At 41.7% G+C, this 18611-nt stretch overlaps 1 protein-coding gene across 4 annotated transcripts; it reads left to right on the forward strand.

The window, feature by feature from the left end:
* Positions 1 to 547: 547 nt before the first annotated feature.
* On the forward strand, positions 548 to 17945 carry LOC120800049 (meiosis regulator and mRNA stability factor 1). 4 transcript variants are annotated; one of them, XM_040145820.1, is made up of 27 exons: positions 548 to 650; positions 1239 to 1449; positions 2439 to 3326; positions 3569 to 3731; positions 3984 to 4195; positions 4619 to 4736; positions 4829 to 5001; positions 5331 to 5849; positions 7125 to 7279; positions 7590 to 7751; positions 7876 to 8062; positions 8275 to 8453; positions 8628 to 8708; positions 8863 to 9102; positions 9253 to 9372; positions 9481 to 9659; positions 9824 to 10044; positions 10168 to 10310; positions 10456 to 10589; positions 11045 to 11247; positions 11718 to 11945; positions 12678 to 12917; positions 13059 to 13310; positions 13546 to 13606; positions 13717 to 13821; positions 14129 to 14296; positions 14831 to 17945. In XM_040145820.1, exons 2-27 carry the CDS (start codon positions 1294 to 1296, stop codon positions 15040 to 15042), a joined length of 5499 nt encoding a protein of 1832 aa, XP_040001754.1. In that variant the 5' UTR covers positions 548 to 650; positions 1239 to 1293; the 3' UTR covers positions 15043 to 17945. The 4 variants fall into 4 exon arrangements, with proteins under 4 accessions (XP_040001754.1, XP_040001755.1, XP_040001758.1 ...); XM_040145821.1 differs by having other exon boundaries at positions 5718 to 5849; XM_040145824.1 differs by having other exon boundaries at positions 2439 to 2651.
* Positions 17946 to 18611: the final 666 nt, after the last annotated feature.

Genomic DNA, 18611 nt, shown 5'->3' on the forward strand with positions numbered 1-18611 from the left:
TGGTCACTTGTACGAAATGGCAAAATATGTCCAGTTCAGAGAAGACCCAAAATACTGGGGTATTTAACCCAATGATGAATGCATTTCCAAACAAATGCAGAAGATGATGACCTGAGACAGAAGAAAACAAATCTCACTGAGTAAAGTGACTGAGAACTACACACTGTCATTCTAACCTGAAAACATGTGTATCCATCAGCAAATAACTCACATGAAATAATGGAAAAGGTCCATTAATCATTCATAGGGGCACATACCTATAGACTATATGAACATATTGTCATAGGTATATTATCGATCAAATGCATAATCTTATAAACAGCAAATTCAATGTACCAAATGTATGCAACAAAAATGATTATTAAAAAATGTAAATTAATCCAATTTAAAAAAAAAAAAAACAAGATGTTTGTTTAGTATATTGCAACTACAGTTAAATCAAAAAAAAAAAAGTCAATCTTTTTCTTAATATCAGACTAATCAACGTGCAGACAGTCGCGTTTATCTTTCAGTAAGGGGTAACAATAACATTTGCGACAGCTGTGCCGGCTTTCTGGCAGATGTAGGTTACAAAAAGGTGCGGGTTTCTAGGGAGATTGACAGAGGGGAACGGTCTATTGGTGAAGATGTGAAAGACGAGACCTTCTCAGGTAGAGAAATAACAAAACTGTTCTAGAAATTGTTCGCCATTAACAAAATTGATTTTTCTTTTTTTTTTCTAAAAACAATGAACGGCTGCATGTGGAAGCAGCTATGTGCTAAGTAACATTAATGGTGCCTGTTGTTAGCTTAAATGTAACGCTAGCTCCAGCCAAACTAGCTCATTTCAGTAGTCGTCTAAAACTAGTTGAATAAGACAGTTAATTCCGCCATAACCAGTTGTTACTAAAGTCAGAGAAACGACGATAAGCTAGCTGCTTGTAGAAACATAAAAAAACAACAGTGACGTTTGTTAGCTTCGGGTAAACAATCCAGCCTTGCCAAGTTTGTAAACGTTATGTACGCGTTATGTCACGTCCTCTTTACTGTTTTTAAACTGTCGTTACGGAGCTGTTTTGAATCATACGCACTTTCACAACCAGACTGGTGCTTTCAGTGATGAGTCAGTAAGGACTTTGCGCAAATGTTTCAGTGTCTTACATTAATGTGAACTAAAGAATCTGGCCGACGGGTCATTGAGAGGTGTTGTAAGTGAAACCCTCTCGCGTAAACATTTAACTTTCGTGTCCCCTAAATAGGAAAGCATGAGAGAGAAGAGAGATGAAAGTATGGTGAAAGATCTCTCTGGGTTGTATGATGGAAGGACTGGGAAAGGAGAGATCCATATGCAGCGCTAGTACCTTCCCATGGCTCAGTCACCCCAAAACAGAGGCCTCAACCCTGCTATGGAAATTCAAAGACTGCTTCTCCACCACTGAAACCACCGCACCCCATCACACAGACAAAGAAGTAGGTATTTATCTGAATGCAATTCAGATAACTTTACACAGAGGCTGTACACACACATGTAGCGCAGAGTGGAGGAAGTTGAATCAACTTGTATTCTGAAACTAGGAGTCAAAGAAAAAAGATTCAGGTGCATTATCAGTGATACAATTCTGGGCAGCAGTCCATTTATGTAAACTATTAACTTGTATTCAATATGTCAGGATTGATTTGTGTTTGTTGCTGTCCAGATGCAGAGTGGTACAGGCAGCTCTTGTTCCTAGATTATTCTCCTATTCTGAATTCTGAATGTTTTTACATTATAGAATAAAGGATGTTTGTATTTGCAGTAAAAATATTAAATATCAGTTTAAAAGCATCAGCTTTTAAAAGCCTTTCATGGGGAATTCCCATATGGTTGAGCAACTGTGATCAGAGTTTGCAATGCAGACATAACAATAGTTATTTAGCCTGTGACAGAACAGCAAAGTAAAAGGTGTTTCCTTATATTGATATTTATTTGAGGTTTTCGACTCTTTGTCTAACCAGGTCAGTGTGGCTGCATCTTCTTCTACCATATCTCTGCCAAAGCACAGAAAAATGTCCATATTTTGGTGGATCAGAAAACACTGAGACTGTCTGTTAGTTAAAATGAAAAGCAATGCAACAAGTAAACTCTGAAACTCAGCAACTTGTACAAAGGAGCAACAAAATGACTAAGAGCTGAACAGTGAGAATTTCAGGAATGATGCTTTCTCTCTGGTCACCTGTGTAAAGATGGCATTTTCAGCCAAATAATAGTTATGTCAAAGCTTGGTTGAGGGTGGAGAACAGTGGAGTTTGGTCCTGCCCCCTGCACGACCACACCACTAAATGGGCAGGACAGTTATCTCCCGCTGTGAGGGTGCGGTGCAAATTTTATGTTATTTGATTTCCCATTACTAAGTTTCCACACCAACTAAAGTAATCCACAGAACCAGTGTGAGATGATCATTTCCTCTTTTATTTTCCAGAACAATTACATGGAGAGCAGAAAGGCCGTACTGGAATTGAAAGATGTCCCTCCTCCTCCTCCACACCATACTTCCTCCTCCCATTCATCCCAGCCCTTCTCTCTGGCCCCTCTCCCTTTGCCTCATCCCTGCTTGCCTCCTCCACCTCAGCTTACGCAAGGTTCTCACCAACAACAGCCACCAAAGCAGCAACAAGAGGGGGCTAGCCCCGAAGTAAGCATTAGCTCTCATTGTGACTATTGCAGCACAGATGGCTATGAGTTATTAGGTGGCAGAGGTGTTGTTGGTAGCAGTAGCAGGATTGCCGGTGTTGTCTCGCTCTATATTGCCCCTGGCTCTCTAGGAGCACCCATCAGCAACAGCAGTATTAGTAGGTCTGGGCCTTGCTCTGTAGCCTCAAATGTTCATCAGTATAAAAATAACTTGAGTTGCGAAAGTGGAGGTGAAGCTCTTGATCCTTTGCTCAGTCTTGGTTACAAACCTCAGCTGCCCTCTTCTGTCGCTACCTCTCAGCCTGTTTCATCACACCCCTACCTCCCCTGCTGCTCAGGGCTTCTCCACCCCTACCCAGCTGTACCTCTTCCATGCAGTCAACCCAGCCTGTTTCCCTCCTCAGCTCCTTTGGCTTCCTCTCTCCCCTCTGCTTCCTCTCTGCCTGCTCCGTTGCATGGCTCTTGCCTGGCCTCTTCTGGCTACTACACCTGTGGTGTGGACTGCAGCCCGTCAGCCAGAAGATCCCAGAGAAGCACACTCGGTGACCACCCAACCCCCACCACCATCACTACTACAACCACCTCAGCACACTTCTGCTCTAATCCTATGCACCTAAATGTAGAACGCACGGTTTGTGTGAAGGGGGCACACTACTGCCAAGAGTGCTTGTTGAAGGTTGGTAGAGTTCTCTTTATTCACAGTGGCTTTCTTTGTAAGTGTGCCATGAAGAACACTTTAGGTAACTTTATGCTATATGCTTGGATGACCCCAGTCACGTAAACTAAGACTGAGGTTTTCAATTTTTGAATTTTTGAATTTTTTTCAAAAATGCAATTGCATTTTACTATTAGTTACTGTGGATGTCAGTGTTATTTCTGTTTTCACTGACAGTTGTATTGATGTGTGCCTTTTTGTAGCCAATGAATGGTCTGGCATCAGAGTCAGACAAGGTGTGGCCCAATGTTCCTGTTCCCCAGACTGCTCCAGTTCCTATCCCCATTTGCAATGGCTGTGGCACCTCCTCTGATGGCATGATGCTAATGCCATCGACCAGCCTTGGCAAGATTGGCCAGAAGTATGGTTAGTGGGCTCTACAATACAATTTTGAATCCCTGCATATGTGTTATGTATTTAAATTTTATATCAGATTGGTTCAGATGATCTTGATTGGACTGTGTAAGATAGTGAGCCCCATGGATTTGAGGGAAGTGGTTATGAAATGTTCTTCCATCCAAATCAAGTGCTATGACAATGAAATAATTAATTAATATGACGCTTTTAAGATATTTGAAAAGGGATAAGTGTTTAGAAAGACTGTTTAATGTGTGTCAGGTTCGCCAGAGAATAGTACCGAGAACATCCCTCCAGTGGGTGTGTTCTGGGACATTGAGAACTGCAGTGTTCCCAGTGGACGCTCTGCTGGAGCTGTGGTACAGCGTATTCGTAGCCGTTTCTTCCAAGGTCATCGTGAGGCAGAATTCATTTGTGTCTGTGATATCAGCAAGGAGAGTAAAGCTGTCATCCAAGAGCTCAACAACTGCCAGGTACCAACGATAATTTCTAATATTGGGAAAGATTTTCATGGTTACAAATGAGTGTAAGTAACACAGTGACTGAATTGTTATCTACCACTGAGATACAGTTTTATGATAGGCAGAGTTGGTGCTGAGGGCGTTAAAATAGGAGTACATTTACCGTTAAGATAGGGCTTGAATGATAGCCTTAACTGACCTCAGGCATTCCTATACTATTCCATATTATTAAATTTTATTTAGCACCAAATTGGATACTGTATATTGGAGCGCTTAGAAAAGTGCAGTGAAAATACCAGTTTCCACTTAACACTGTCACTAAAAATATTTCTATTTTTGACATTAACATGTTAAGTAATTCCCCACCAAAAAATGACTACATATAAAATTTAAAAAAATGGGGTACAATATTTAAACACAATTTTGCTTCATCAGGTGACTGTTGCACATATCAATGCCACAGCCAAGAATGCTGCGGATGACAAACTTCGCCAGAGCCTCCGACGCTTTGCTGAGACCCACACTGCACCTGCAACTGTTGTATTAGTATCCTGTGAGTTCAGCTCAGACTCACATTAATCAACTACAGCCTTGCTACCAAAAAGGACTTTGCGTTAACAAGTGTTATCTTTTCATTGTTAACAGCTGATGTGAACTTTGCAAGTGAGTTGAGTGACCTGCGTCATCGCCACGGTTTCCAAGTAATCCTGGTTCATGGCAACCATACATCTTCAGCCCTTCTGCAGCACGCCCACCGCCACGTGGCCTTTCAGGAGATCACAGCTGATCTGCCACCACGAATGCTTGTTAAAGCACAGGTAGGCCTCAAAAATGCTTCACTCAGACTTAAAAAATACTTTTTGATCCTGTTTTGTATTACACAAGGTAAGTTCGTGCTGGCAGAAGTAATCAAGCAGAATCTCATTTTAGTGTGGACCAAGAGGGCAGAGAGTGGGGCAGTTGGAATGTGAATTTGATCATATTCAATTTTCTTTTAGGGGTCATTACCAGTTTCCTAATCTATAGCACTCTCAGCCATTCTCCAAATTGTTTCTCTACTAAAAGGAAGACTACTGCTTTAATTTTTTTTTAAAGTGTAAATTATACAAACCAGACAGGCGCGCTATCTCTTCCTCCCCTCCCTCAGCCCAGTTTCAACCTCCTCTATGTGCGCAACCTCCCTGTCAACTGTGACAAGAGCCTGCGGAACGCTGTGAAGCTTAGGCTCCGCCGACTGTCTGACAACTGTGGGGGCAAGGTGCTGGGCATGTCCCAGGGCACAGCGGTCCTCCGTTTTGGCAGCCCTGAGGCAGCTGCGCGTGCCCGCAAGCGAATGGAAAATGAGGATGTGTTTGGCCGCCGAATCAGCCTGTCCTTCTCCCCACGGCCCAGAGACGATGCAAGTCCTGAGCCTGAGCTTCAATCTCAGCTCCATCACTTGTCTCAGGCTCTGCCCCAGCCCTATGAAACCCAGGATTCAATGTTCGCCCCTCCCCCATCTATATCCTCCTTCTCTTTTCTGCCCCTGGAGAAGCCCAGGTCGCCCAGGAGGCCACGGCGAGCAACCCGCCCATGCCACACCCCTGGCCCAGTGCCTGAAAGGCCCTACAGCCCCAGGAGGGGGTGCAGTGGGCCTCCCGGGGGTGCTCCAGCCAAGCCCCATCAGGTCAGCAGTCTCGTCAGTGCCTGCTTCCCCTTACCCTCCATTGCCTTATCCTTGTCTGGGCTGCTTTGTAAATCGCATTAGCTTTTTGCCCCCAGTGTCCTTCTAATTGCTGCTTTGACACTAACAGCTTGTAGCTGTTTGCTTTATTTGTCTGCTTGTGCCTGCATGTAGCCTGTATTGGTTGTTGGTAGTACCTCATGTGTCCCATGTTGTCCTGCATGTTTATTGGTCATTCATCATATACACGCATGAATCAGCCCTTAGCTTTTATCCCTTTTTTTCTGACTGCGTTTTGTCCAGTATGTCAGCGCTGATATAGTACTACATGTGAGTAGCCAGTTTCTATGTGCTGTCCAAAGAATGCTTAATGCATCTATTTATTTGTGGCTGAACTTGGCCCGTGCAGTTCTTCATTGTGAAAAAACACACACTGGTGGCTGAAATTACTTGGATTTTTCTTGCTTGAGTGTAACCAAATGGACCAGTGCAAAAAATGACCCATAAATGGATTACTGTATAGATAGACTTAGTTGAGATGGGCATTTTAAGCTTTTCCCTGTAGATTCAACAGTAAATAGAAATTTCAATTTGAAGTTTATCCAATATCATTTGGCACCAAAAGTGACAGAAAAGATGAAAACACTAAACATATTATAGTAACTTAAAGATTTCTATAAAGATAGAGGTTCATATTATTAATAATGCAAACAGAACTGTAAAGCACACTCATGGCTGTATCATCAACTGTGTGCTAGCTGCCTGAAGTAAAGTACTTGTCAGTTACAGCATGATGACAAGTAACTATCACAAATCTCTGTTATAATATGCTATTTCTGCAGCTGTCATAATGGCAATCCTGTCGGCAGTTTCAGCTTGGCCTTGAGCTTCCCAGCATAGTGCTGTTTAATCAGAGAAGCTTACATTGTGTATAATACAGTGCATTCAAGTTCAACAAATTCTGTAAGTAATGCACTCACAAATTGATATGTTCGAAGAACAAAGATGCACAAAATAAATAATACTCAGCTGGAGGTTGCTTCTATTGTGTTTTCTAGTCAGCTACTTGTTTTCAAATGTGTACCCCTAGTAAAACCTTAGAACATCATATTTTGCCCTTCCATATCTTTTTTCATGGAGCGCGTTTTCATTTGAACTAACAAAATTTAACTAATCTCTTCACAATCTCACCTCTCACGCACACATGCATGAACACAAACACATCATCAGAATCCAGCCAGTCAACATATGTCAACATTTGCCATCTGTCTGATCCAGGAGCTGGGTAGTTTGGAGGGCAAACCCAGAATGGGCTTCAACCAACTGGATAAGGGGCGCGCTACTTCCTCATCCCCCCACAGCAATGGTGAGACCGGGACCCTGGAGCAGCTGTCGAAACCTGGCCTCGGTGGAGAATCAGTTTACAGGAGGAGGTATACACAGGAGAAAGGGACATTATACTGAGATAAATGGGATCTGATAACAAGATAAAAAAATCCTTTTGATATTTGGCTACAGTTTGCAAGTGCTTGCTTTAACCTAAAGCACAGACTTATTTTTGATGGAATATAGACTTTTCCCAAAACAAAACAATCTTTCCCAGAAAGAAAATAAACAAGCAACATGACCATATGACCATATGACCATATTGACCAGCAGCGACAAAGGAAAGAAGTATTTAGAAGCATGGCACATTATTGTCCTTACACGTGTCCCTCACCTTTTTTTTATCTTTCCATATAGAAGAGAGGGTTCCAATCCTCGCAGCGTGACTGAATCCCCTGTAGAACAAGGGGACAGGATCTCAGGGGAATTCCAGATTAGCACACCCTCAGCCTTCAGCAAGCTGAACCTGCACAGGAGCTTTAGTCCTCTTGTCCTCTCCCAGGGCTCCTGGTCCTCCAGGTGACACATTCCGTTTCATTCACTCATGTTTGATTAAGTTGGCTTAGAGCATATAAACCCTCATAATATTAAATGTGTAGACCTTCATAATGTTAGATATAATATTCCCCTTCTCCAACCATAGGAGTGCGTCCCCCTGCCTGTCTAGCCGCTCCTCACCTATTCTTGCTGCCCCTCGCAGCCCATGTCCTGAAGGTCCACCTGAGCCATTTTCAGAGGGGGCAGAGGTCCAGGTGGGCAACCTGGACTACAGAATGTCCCGCAAGGATCTGCAGCAGACACTGCATGACACTTTCTCCAGATACGGGCGGGTAAGCCCCATGCCTGTGAGGTTATTGTAGTGATTAATGTATAGTTCAAATATGCCTGTACCTTCTTGTTTGACAAATTGCAGCGTGTAAAAGAAGTCTTTTGAGATGGAATGTTTCCTTTTTGTAATAAGATTGTTTGCACATATTGTGTTTGAAATCAGATTAACCACTGTTTCAAAACATCTCCTTGGGGTATAACTTGTTTTGTCTAGGTGAAAGCTGTGGAGCTTAGCCCCCACACTGACTATCAGCTGAAGGCCACAGTTCAGATGTTGTCCCTGCAGCAGGCAATCAGCGCTGTCAGTGGTCTGCACCGTTACAAGATTGGAGGCAAGCGCATTCAGGTGTCTCTGATCACCAGTGGCAGCAGCAAATCTCTTGCCATGCTCAGGTACATTTTTTTGTTGAGTTACGCAGGAGGCTTGATTTAAGATGATAGTCATAGCTTACTTTGACTCTCTGACATTACGAGTTTGTGAGATTTTCAGACTTACTAATACATTTCTTCTTCAGCTTTTCTTGGTTTGGTTTCTGGCGATTAAATTTCATCTTTGTCATTATACAGCTCAGAGATCATCAGCATTCTTCAGGATGCACCTGCTAATTGTCTTCCCCTATTCAAGTTCACTGAGATCTATGAGAAAAAGTAAGTAACTGGTTTTCAATATATGGCCTTCAAACTTGAGCAAGTTTACTAGGACATATTTCCTACTTAGGGTATGGCAATTCCAAAATTAAAAGATTTGCATTACAAACTAGTCTGTTCTGCCAAAGTATATGCTCTTTTATCCTATCTCCAGATATTCCCGTAAACTGATGGTTGGGGATCTGTACAGACTACCAGAGGTGGTGGCAGTGCGGGAACAGGGAGGCTCAAGACTTGTGTGCCTTCTGCCCAGCAGCCAAATCCGTCAGAGTCCACTGGGATCTTCCCAGTCCCAGGAGGGCTCCTCTTCTGCTAGCGGCAGCCCTGTTGTATTTGAGGAGCTGGAGTACCATGAACCTGTCTGCAGACAACACTATGCACAGCAGGACTTCAGGTACCCAACAGTTAGAATCTCGCATAAAATGCACATAGTAGGGTCAGTTTTAGGCACCGTTAAGCACCATTATCTTAACTATAAAACTTCAGATGACTGTCACCCCTGTTTCCATCACTGATTGTGTGTCTTATCTATCTCTTTTTGTAGTGAGGCTGACTTTGACCCGGACTCATATAAAATCCCATTTGTTGTAATGTCACTGAGCACCCTAGCCTCTGAGGTCCATAGTCTGTTGCAGTCCCATGAGGGAACCCTTCCACTACTCAGGTGACAACCAGCTCTTTAATCAATGTAGTAAGCTTTTTTTTAATCAAACAGAGCATGTTTTCAGATATTATAAATGAAGTAAATAATGTAGCATATTTTCCATTTTAGTTTTCCAGACTGCTATGCAGCAAAATTCAGCCCACTGCAGCTGGGCAATGAAACATTGGAGGGTGGTGTTTCCCTGGAGCACCTCATTACCTGCGTCCCCAGTATCACAATAGTCACAGCTCAGAATGGCTTCAAAGTCATTAAGTGGATCCACAACAAACCACCAGCACCAAACTCTGGTAGGAACATTTACAAATTTTACAATTTTGTTTGAGATTGCTTGTTGACATTTTAGCTCAAATCTTTTTTCCTGCAGTCCCATCCCTAAATAGTGCTATTTATTTATGATGTACATATTTCACGCATTTTTTCAAGGGTTTTTTTTTTTTTTCTCCTCACATAGAGCCATGGATTCAGCGCTGCAAGAGTCCAGTGGGCAACCCTCAGCTCATTCAGTTCAGCCGAGAGATTATTGACCTGTTGAAGAGTCAGCCCTCTTGCATCATGCCCATCAGCAAATTCATACCCTCATACCACCATCACTTCGCCAAGCAGTGCCGCGTCTCTGACTATGGCTACTCCAAACTGCTGGAGCTACTGGAGGCTGTGCCACACGTTCTGCAGGTAGTGAGGATAATGCTCAATTTTATAATATAATATAATATATTGTACTTCTTTACCAATCCTAATTGTACTTTTTTATGATTCATATTGTGATTTTTGATTTTAATAAAAAACTGCCCACAGATCTTGGGCATGGGTACCAAGCGTTTACTGACCCTGACCCATCGTGCTCAAGTGAAGCGCTTCACCCAAGACCTGCTTAAACTGCTCAAATTTCAAGCCAGCAAACAAGTGGCAATCAAGGACTTCATGCAGGCATACCATTGGTCAGTCAACCTTGCTTGTAGCTGTAGATGATGACTTCATATTGTCTTTCTGCTTTATGGAGGTTGGAAAAACTTAGTGCCCAAGAACAGTTTGGATCATCAGTATCATAGTTGTGCATAATGTATTCTCTATCTTGTGTATCAGGTGCTTCTCCAGAGACTGGAGGGTTATCGACTATGGCATATGTGACCTGATGGACCTACTGACTGAGATCCCTGACACCACCATTACCATAACACACCAGGCCACGGACACAGTCATCTCTGTTCCCAAAAGAGGTCAATTTAAACCACATATTAAAAACACTCATTTGTGAGTGAAAATGAAGTTGAGTGTGACTTCTCAATGTCTGTTTTTAAATTAAGACACAACTCTGGAATGCAACAAACTGTTGTACCGAGTATAAACACATTTGTGCAATGCAATAGACAATATTAATTAATAGATCAGCTAAGTTCAGCTTCGTAGTTTATTTATTAAACAGGATGTGTCTAAGAACAGTCTAATTGCTGGAGATCCAGTGCTATGTGTACTCAACTGTCAAATATTGCAATTACAAAAAAACAGATAGGAATGGTGGCAATAACATAGAAACAATACTATTTCTTTTGTCTGAGGCAAACATTTGTCTATTGTGAAATATGTTATGAAGCAAATCAAAGATGAAAACCTCAGCACTATGAAGAATATAAAATATTTTATATTTATAATTTTTCCCTTTTATTTGCCTCAGAGCGTACCTGGGAGGAAATGGAGCACACTAAGCAGTTTGCGAAGGAGGTGGTGGACCTGCTTCGTCACCAGCCTCACTGTCGAATGCCCTTCAGTAAGTTCATCCCCACCTACCACCATCACTTCGGTCGTCAGTGCAAGCTCAGCTACTACGGCTTCACCAAGCTCATGGAACTCTTTGAGGCAATCCCCGATGTACTGATGGTGAGTTAGATGTGTGTATTTGTATAAAGCCTAATGCCCTGTGCCACCTCTGTTATAAAGAAGTTTTGACAGATTAATTACCGTCTCTCTGTACAAAATAATAACAAAAAAAACTAAGATAGATATAGAGAGAGATACAGATATAGATAGTGACTCTGGTGTGTAACAATGGCCTCACCATGTTGTGTAGCCAAGAGGAATATGGTAATCTTGGACAGTCACAGCTCACTGTGTTTTTATGAATTTCTGTTAGCTTTTTTTAAATTGACACGCTAATTCATACTGAATTGCTAATAGCTGAACACAACCCGATCAGGATTAAATGGCTCCCCTGATATTTGCTCCTGCTACTCAGAATTCTCACTGGGCTAGGTCACACTGGTGCTCTGTGCAAAGAACTTATAAATTCCTCTTCAATTCCATATTTCCTAAAAACAAAGTAAACATCTAATGTCCCTTACCTGTGTCAGGTGTTGGAGTGTGGTGAGGAGAAAGTGTTAACTCTGACAGAGGTGGAGCGTATCAAGGCCTTGGCAGCTCAGCTGGTCAAACTGCTGCGAGCTCAGAAAAACTCCAGCCTTCCTGTAAGCCAGCTGCTCACAGAGTACAGCAAGACCTTTGGTTATGGTCTACGCCTGCAAGACTATGATGCCAGCTCCCTGCCGGCTCTGCTGAACAAACTCTGCCATGTCGTGAAGGTAAGGAACACTTCCAAGGATTTTTTTTCTATTTCAGTTTCAGTTGAATTTAATGGTTAAAACAATAGCAATCCTGTCATTTTAGAAATAATTCAGTAAAAGGTTCACTGCTTACTTTCACAAAATACCAAAAATGGAAGTGCACCTTACCGTGAAATTATGATGTTTGCAAAGTCAATTTATATAGATCTGTAGTCATGCATGCTTCATACAGAGTTCATATTCCTTTTGTTGTCACAAGAGTCTTGATAAGTTTGTCTCGTTATAAATTACGGTTAGTCAGTTGCCAGTTTATTAGGTACACCTTACTAAAACTAATGCAGTCGAATCCAACAGTCGTGCAATAAACCCTCCCTTCATGAAGGTGATAATGGTCTGTTTTTGGTGAAAATTTTTTAGAGAGGTGTTGATTCAACTGTTTTTTTTTTTTTTTTTTTTTTTTTTCTCATTTTGGAGAATGTAGTTTGTGGTGCTGTTGAATTGCATTATACAGACTACATTCTCCAAAATCATCGTGCAGTTGAGTCAGCACCTCTCTGCCATCACCAGCTGTCCTCTCTGGTTAAAGTTTCAAGTATGTTGCACACCCAGCATCACTTTTAGGTGTTTTGATGCTGATTAATGTGCATGGGAAAAATCATAGAAATGTTCTCACTGATTAAGACCAGGGTTCTTTACCATATAGTAGTTAAATACCAATAAAAAAACAGCCACTTTCTTTCCATACTCAAGGTGGTGGATGGCTCAGAGGGTCGGGAAGTTCAATTGATCAACAGGAAGTCTCTGCGCTCTCTGACATCCCAACTACTGGCTCTGCTCATGTCCCAAGAAGAGGAGCAGGTCACCAAGGGTCTGAAGGTGGAAGAGCTGAGCCAGCATTACTTGACTGTTCATGGAGCCCCGCTCAACCCATGTGAATATGGGTTCCTCTCCCTCAGCGAGTTACTCAAGAGTCTGCCCTACCTTGTGGAGGTGAGTAGAAAGAGTTTGTTTACTTTTTTTTCCTATAAACCCTTTTTTACGGAAACTCTAAGGTAACAATTTAGGTTCACAATCCGTACCTTTACTTCAACAGGCAAAAGTGACGATGTTTTGGTTTTTCCTCTATAACAGCTATACCATGAGGAAATTGATGAAAACAGTAAAGCTGGCGACGCTGCCACTGGTCATGGTGAGGAGTGGGTAAGGCTGACCAGGCTTTACCACTTCGCCCGTAACATACGTGCCCTGCTCCACACCTACCATTACAACCAGATCTTCCTGACTGAGTTCCAGGGAGCTTATAACAAATTTACAGGCTGCAGCCTGGAACCACGTTCCTACGGATACGCCAGCACCGATGAGCTGCTCAGCGCCATTCCACAGGTGGGAATAATTTCAGTAGATACTTTTACTATAGTACCTCTAGTACTTAACACGTTGTCAATGCCGCCTGTCCATAAATAAGTCGTAAGTCTGATATCTTCTAATGTGATTTTAATCTTTTCAGAACTTGTCATCCTGGAAGACTCAGAGCTTTTACATAAATCTTAGTCAGTTATTGTAGTTTCTCATTTCTGTACATTTTATTTCTGATTATTTTTGGGCATGTTATCATCAGGTGGTCTGGATCAAAGGGCATGGTCACAAGAGGATTATCGTTTTGAAGAACGATATGAAAGGTAAAGGTGATGGGCATCTTTCTCATAGTGTGTTTTATTATTAATGTCAAGTCAAGTAAAGGAAGTGATTTCATGAGATGACGCTGGATCTGTGTCTGTGTCGTTTTTAGCAAGGACAAGCTCTTCAGTCCCCAACAGCCCCCAGCCAGAAGAGAACACAGAAAGCCCGAGAGACAGCCCCATTAGCAACACAACTTCTGGAGCCCAGAGTCCAGGTAACGCAGGTCTTCATATAGACTGCTCAGGAGTTTGTTCACATAGTGTTTTTAAAAATGTAGTTTAGTAGTAACAATGTTCAAGTGAGATTAAAAAAATTCCAAGAGAAAAAGATTCATGAATATTTCCCCACAGAGCCTTTTTATGTTGTTTTGCCTCTACTGCCCTCATTGTTTCTGCAGTCATGTTTGACATTTGATATTAGTTATTTATCTGCTTTACCTGTTCTTTTGTGTGCTGTCAGTCGTTCTTTTTTTAGTTAAAATATCAGTGAAATAAAGTCCAGATCTTTGTTTTACCTGCCAGGTGGCGATTCAGCTGCAGAGTCAGAGCTGCTGTGTCTGACATCCCCAGTGGACCTTCTGTGTGGTCCTGTACCATCCTGTTTACCATCACCCCAGCTTCACCCCGACCCCGTTCTCCTCCAGCAGGTGGACCTGATTCACTTCGAGGAGAAAACTCCACCACCAACGGGTCAGTTTTAATGTTTCAAGTTTCCTGTATTTGTTTTGCATTTAAACCCATGTCAGTTAATAATAGTTTATGCAGTATTGCAGGTTGAACAGATGTTAAGCATTTAGAGTCACTCTTGGCTTTGACCTTATAGAAATTAAATGGCCACTAGATTTGAAATATTACGTTTTGTTGTTGTTGTTGTTTTTTTTTTTTTTTTTTTGTGGAGCCTGAACAGCAATCTCCCAAAATGATGGTCCCCCTCAGCCGCTTAGGCAGTCTGACTGTGTATTTTGATGATAACCCGGATGCTGATTTAAAAAATTGAGATTTCAAGATTTCCCATTAGTAAAATAATAAACTGGACCCATTTGGCCATGGCACAAATATGTGCACTGAGTGGTTTCTAGTTTTCAAAAAATATGTGAAGTAAACAGCAAGAAATTACACTTCAAAGGAGAAGAAATCTACATTTTAATGAGTACATCACACTGTCATTTGCACCTTTCCTGTTTTCATGAGGTGTAAGCTCAGTCTGTACTTGTGTGATTTCAGAGAGTGATGAACTTGAGATAGCAGCTACAGCAGTCACTGACAGCACATCTGATCCACCTGAGCAGCCTGGCAGCAAAGAAGACTTTGCAGTCACTATACCTCCAGCGGCCCCCAACGCGAAGACCCTCTTGTCTACGGACAGTCCCAGCAGAAGAGCTACGCGCAGCAGAATCAAGCTAGCTGCCAACTTCTCATTCACAGCAGGCCTCTGATCCTCTCACACATACACATCCAGTCTCGTACTCACAAAGCAATACTAGCTCACACATAGTGTAACTCTAGATAGAAGAGTTGACTGGCTACACTAAACGCCCTACACAGAAACAACGCCAGAAGAGCACTGGTATTATCCCCTCTACATCCAGACGGGCTGTTGCATCCTTCTGCTTTCTTCTTTATCACTTGTCTGCCATTTTTGTATTCTTTGTTTGCTTATTTCACTCTGTGTGTTCTTCCAATGATGCTCACTAAGCTGTGATTTTTCTTCTTGCAGATTTTCTGCAATTCTTTAATTTGCCAAATTCATATGCCATAAATGTGTTTGATTTCATCCCAGGAGAACTTAATTTACAATTCCATGAATGTGCATCTTCAGTTTAGAGCCATGTCGTGTCAAAACACTCGCTGGCTTACGGACAATGAATGAAACTGAGTTAGTTGTCACTGTTTAGAGTAACAATGGGAGCAACGCTAGAGATGAGTAACCTGGTTTTTTATGGAATCCAAAATATTTAGTTACCCACATTATAAGTTTAAGACATTGACAAATAACTGAAGGTTTGTAGAGATGTTTTGTTCATGAACCATATTGAGAAACCTTCTTAATTTCTTCCCTGCTGTATTCCCCAAAAACAGAAAATTTCATTTATAACTTTCACTCAGTTTTGAACTAATTTCAAATTTTGGAGATTTTTCTTTGTAGGTAAGACAGACATGTCAACCAAACTGGCTGCTAAGCCCCTGTCTAATTCTTTTAGTCTTCTCTCGAGCAAAGTTGTCACTCTGTAGATTTCTAAAGAGGTAGCTTCTCTTTGAGGTATATTCTCATCTTTTGTCTCTGTTGTAAGGTAGCCTAAGGACAGTATTTTCAGTTCCTTTTTATATTATTCAGAATATTTAGTAGTCTGTGGAAGAGTTTGGCCTAAATGCGTGGTGTATTTGGAGGCAACTGAAGAGAAACCAGTGTTAACTGTTCAGATAGTGTCTTCTTTAATGGAAGGTAACAGTCTTTGAACAGTTAAAGTTTAGATCGAAAGGTTTTGATTGATATTGCACTAAGCACTGCTCTCAGGAATTTTTATTCTTGTAGTATTTTGACTTCATTTATAGCAAAGGTTTTGGCTCGTCTCTCCGAGGCCACTAATTAAGGCCTAAAAGAGAAACGGTGGCTCTTAAATACTCCAGCCAGGTGTGTGCTTAGGCAGCTTGAACTGACATGCTTTGATTGTTCGTCTTTAGCCAGCAGCCAGTGTGTTTTTGTTCTCTTAGCTATAGTTTGTCTGTGTGTGGTTTACACTGGAGTAGGTGGTGTGTAATGTGCATGGTGTGCATAAATGAGTTTATGCATGGTGTAAGCCCAGGAGGAGCAGACAGGAGCAGATGATGGCAAGACATTCTTTAAGATCAGTCTTTTATTTCCACCATGTTTTAAGGATCTTACAGTTGGCGTCACCCTTGCAGTTGCCACAGAAGCGCTCAAGGTTTTTTGAGTCAACCTTGTTGCTGGCAGGCACTGTATAAGTGGTGGTCTCCACACCGTCTGAGTTGATGAGTTCGAGGGGCGCAGTGAGCACTCCTGAGTTTTTGATTTTTAATGACAAGGTGAATAGTTGTGAGTTTTTAGGGAAAAGAGATGGGACAGGAGGTGATGGGCTGTGTGGAGCAGCATGGGGGCTCTGAGGAGCCTCCTGAACAGGCTGTGACGTTCACACAGAGGACCCTCAGCGGCTCTCTGGAATCTGCCGGGCTTTTACAATGGCTTGTATTTGCCGCGGTGCCAAAGGAATCGCCATCGTACCTCCCCATCCCTCACATCCCACATAGAGGAGTTTTTACTTACTGATGTGTGTTGGTTTTCTCCGTTTTCCTCTGTCTGAAGTGTTCACAAGACTGCTGGCTGCTGAACTGCCACCAACTGTCCGTGAAGTGCTGCTGAAGTCAAAGGGTTGCTGTTGTTTGTGTTCCGAGAAAAGGTTCAGAGAATGGGTAAGAGCCCATTTAATCAGTTTCTGTGCAGTTTCAGTGTTAAGCAGTGTTATACCATGAGTTTTCTGTCAGACTTGATTTTGACTTGATGTGCAAAGCCTTTGACACTGAGAGATTCCACCTGCCAACTCACCAAAATGTCTGAAACACCGATCAGAATGTTTTTAAATAGGGCTGTAACGGCTTGTCTCTCCTGTAATGTTTTACTGACTGTCTGGAAACCTCTTTGATGAAGGAATGAACAGTTTAGAATCATGATTTAGAATTGCTAATGATATATATATAAATGGCTTAAAAGGCTCACAAACGCCTAGATTTAAATTTGGCGGTTCGAATGCATTACTTTTTGTGTATTTGGGCAAAACGGAGCCCTCCTCAGAGTACTGCAATGGCAACTAACTCAGATGTATATTTTAACTTCTCTATTTAAGCCTTCTCTTATCGTTTGGTTACATCAGTGAGAAGCTATTGTACCTGTCAAAATATGCACTTCTGCATAGTTTTGGTTCGTGAAATACATATATGAAATTATTTAGGTTATGGGGAGGGGTTGAAAAAATGATTTGTCTTGGCCTCTTCGTTTATTTGTTGGATATAACTCTATGCCACTTTGTCTTGCCTATTCAGTTTTACATTGCAGTCCAATGACAGTCCTACAGTCTTGGAATTTACTGTCAAAGAATAATTTCAAGGAACTTCCCTTAGTCATCACTGCAGTGACCTTAAAACACCTGCCTTGTGATAAAATTTTGTTTGCCTGCGCAACAGTTGTCTCACTGATGTGTCTCCTTTACATTCATCTCCCCCCTCTTAGACCGTTTTATTATCTAACCGCACCAGAAGTTGCTGTAACAGTCTAACATTGTTGAAGGGACCAAAAGATTTCTGTTAATAAATTTCACAAGCATCATGTCTGCCTCGCCTCAAAGTTTTTGTGGTCGTTTGAAGGAATCATCTTACCAAAAAAAAAAAAGAAGCCCAGCATGTTCCTGAAAGATGCTCTTTATTTAAACATATATGTACAGGTAGTTTCAGCTTATTTTCTGCATATGTGTTCAATATTCAACATTAGGACCTTCATAAATTTATCACTACTACAGAACGCTAAGTTATCAGAAGGAAGGTAAAGTGACAGAGCAACACTTTGCTTGACATGAGTCACTAAAGTCCTAAATACACTCAAACATACACCATCTATTGGAGGCATTTACAAGAGTTGCATTCATTTCCTGGTGTTTATCATAAAAACAAGACTAAATTCAGAGGATGCAAGTTGTTGTCAGCAATATCCATGATAACTATGAATGATGTCATGCTACCACAGTCAATATTTCCTGGTAGCTGATGGCTGAGATAATGTTGGTATGGCCAGGGAGACTGAGCAAGTGGACCTTATTTTTTTTTAATTTTATTTATTTTTGTTTTGTTTTTGTTTTTTAAAAAAACCACCCACCATATAATAAAATGGTTTAAGTGTTGGCGTATACAGGGGTTAACCAAAATAACCTAAAGCGTTACGAGTTGAAATACTGCTAGAAAAGTGGGTCATATGAGGATGCATGTCTGTTAGTCTTAA

This window comes from Xiphias gladius, chromosome 15 (assembly GCF_016859285.1).
Source record: "Xiphias gladius isolate SHS-SW01 ecotype Sanya breed wild chromosome 15, ASM1685928v1, whole genome shotgun sequence".
Lineage (NCBI taxonomy): Eukaryota > Metazoa > Chordata > Actinopteri > Istiophoriformes > Xiphiidae > Xiphias > Xiphias gladius.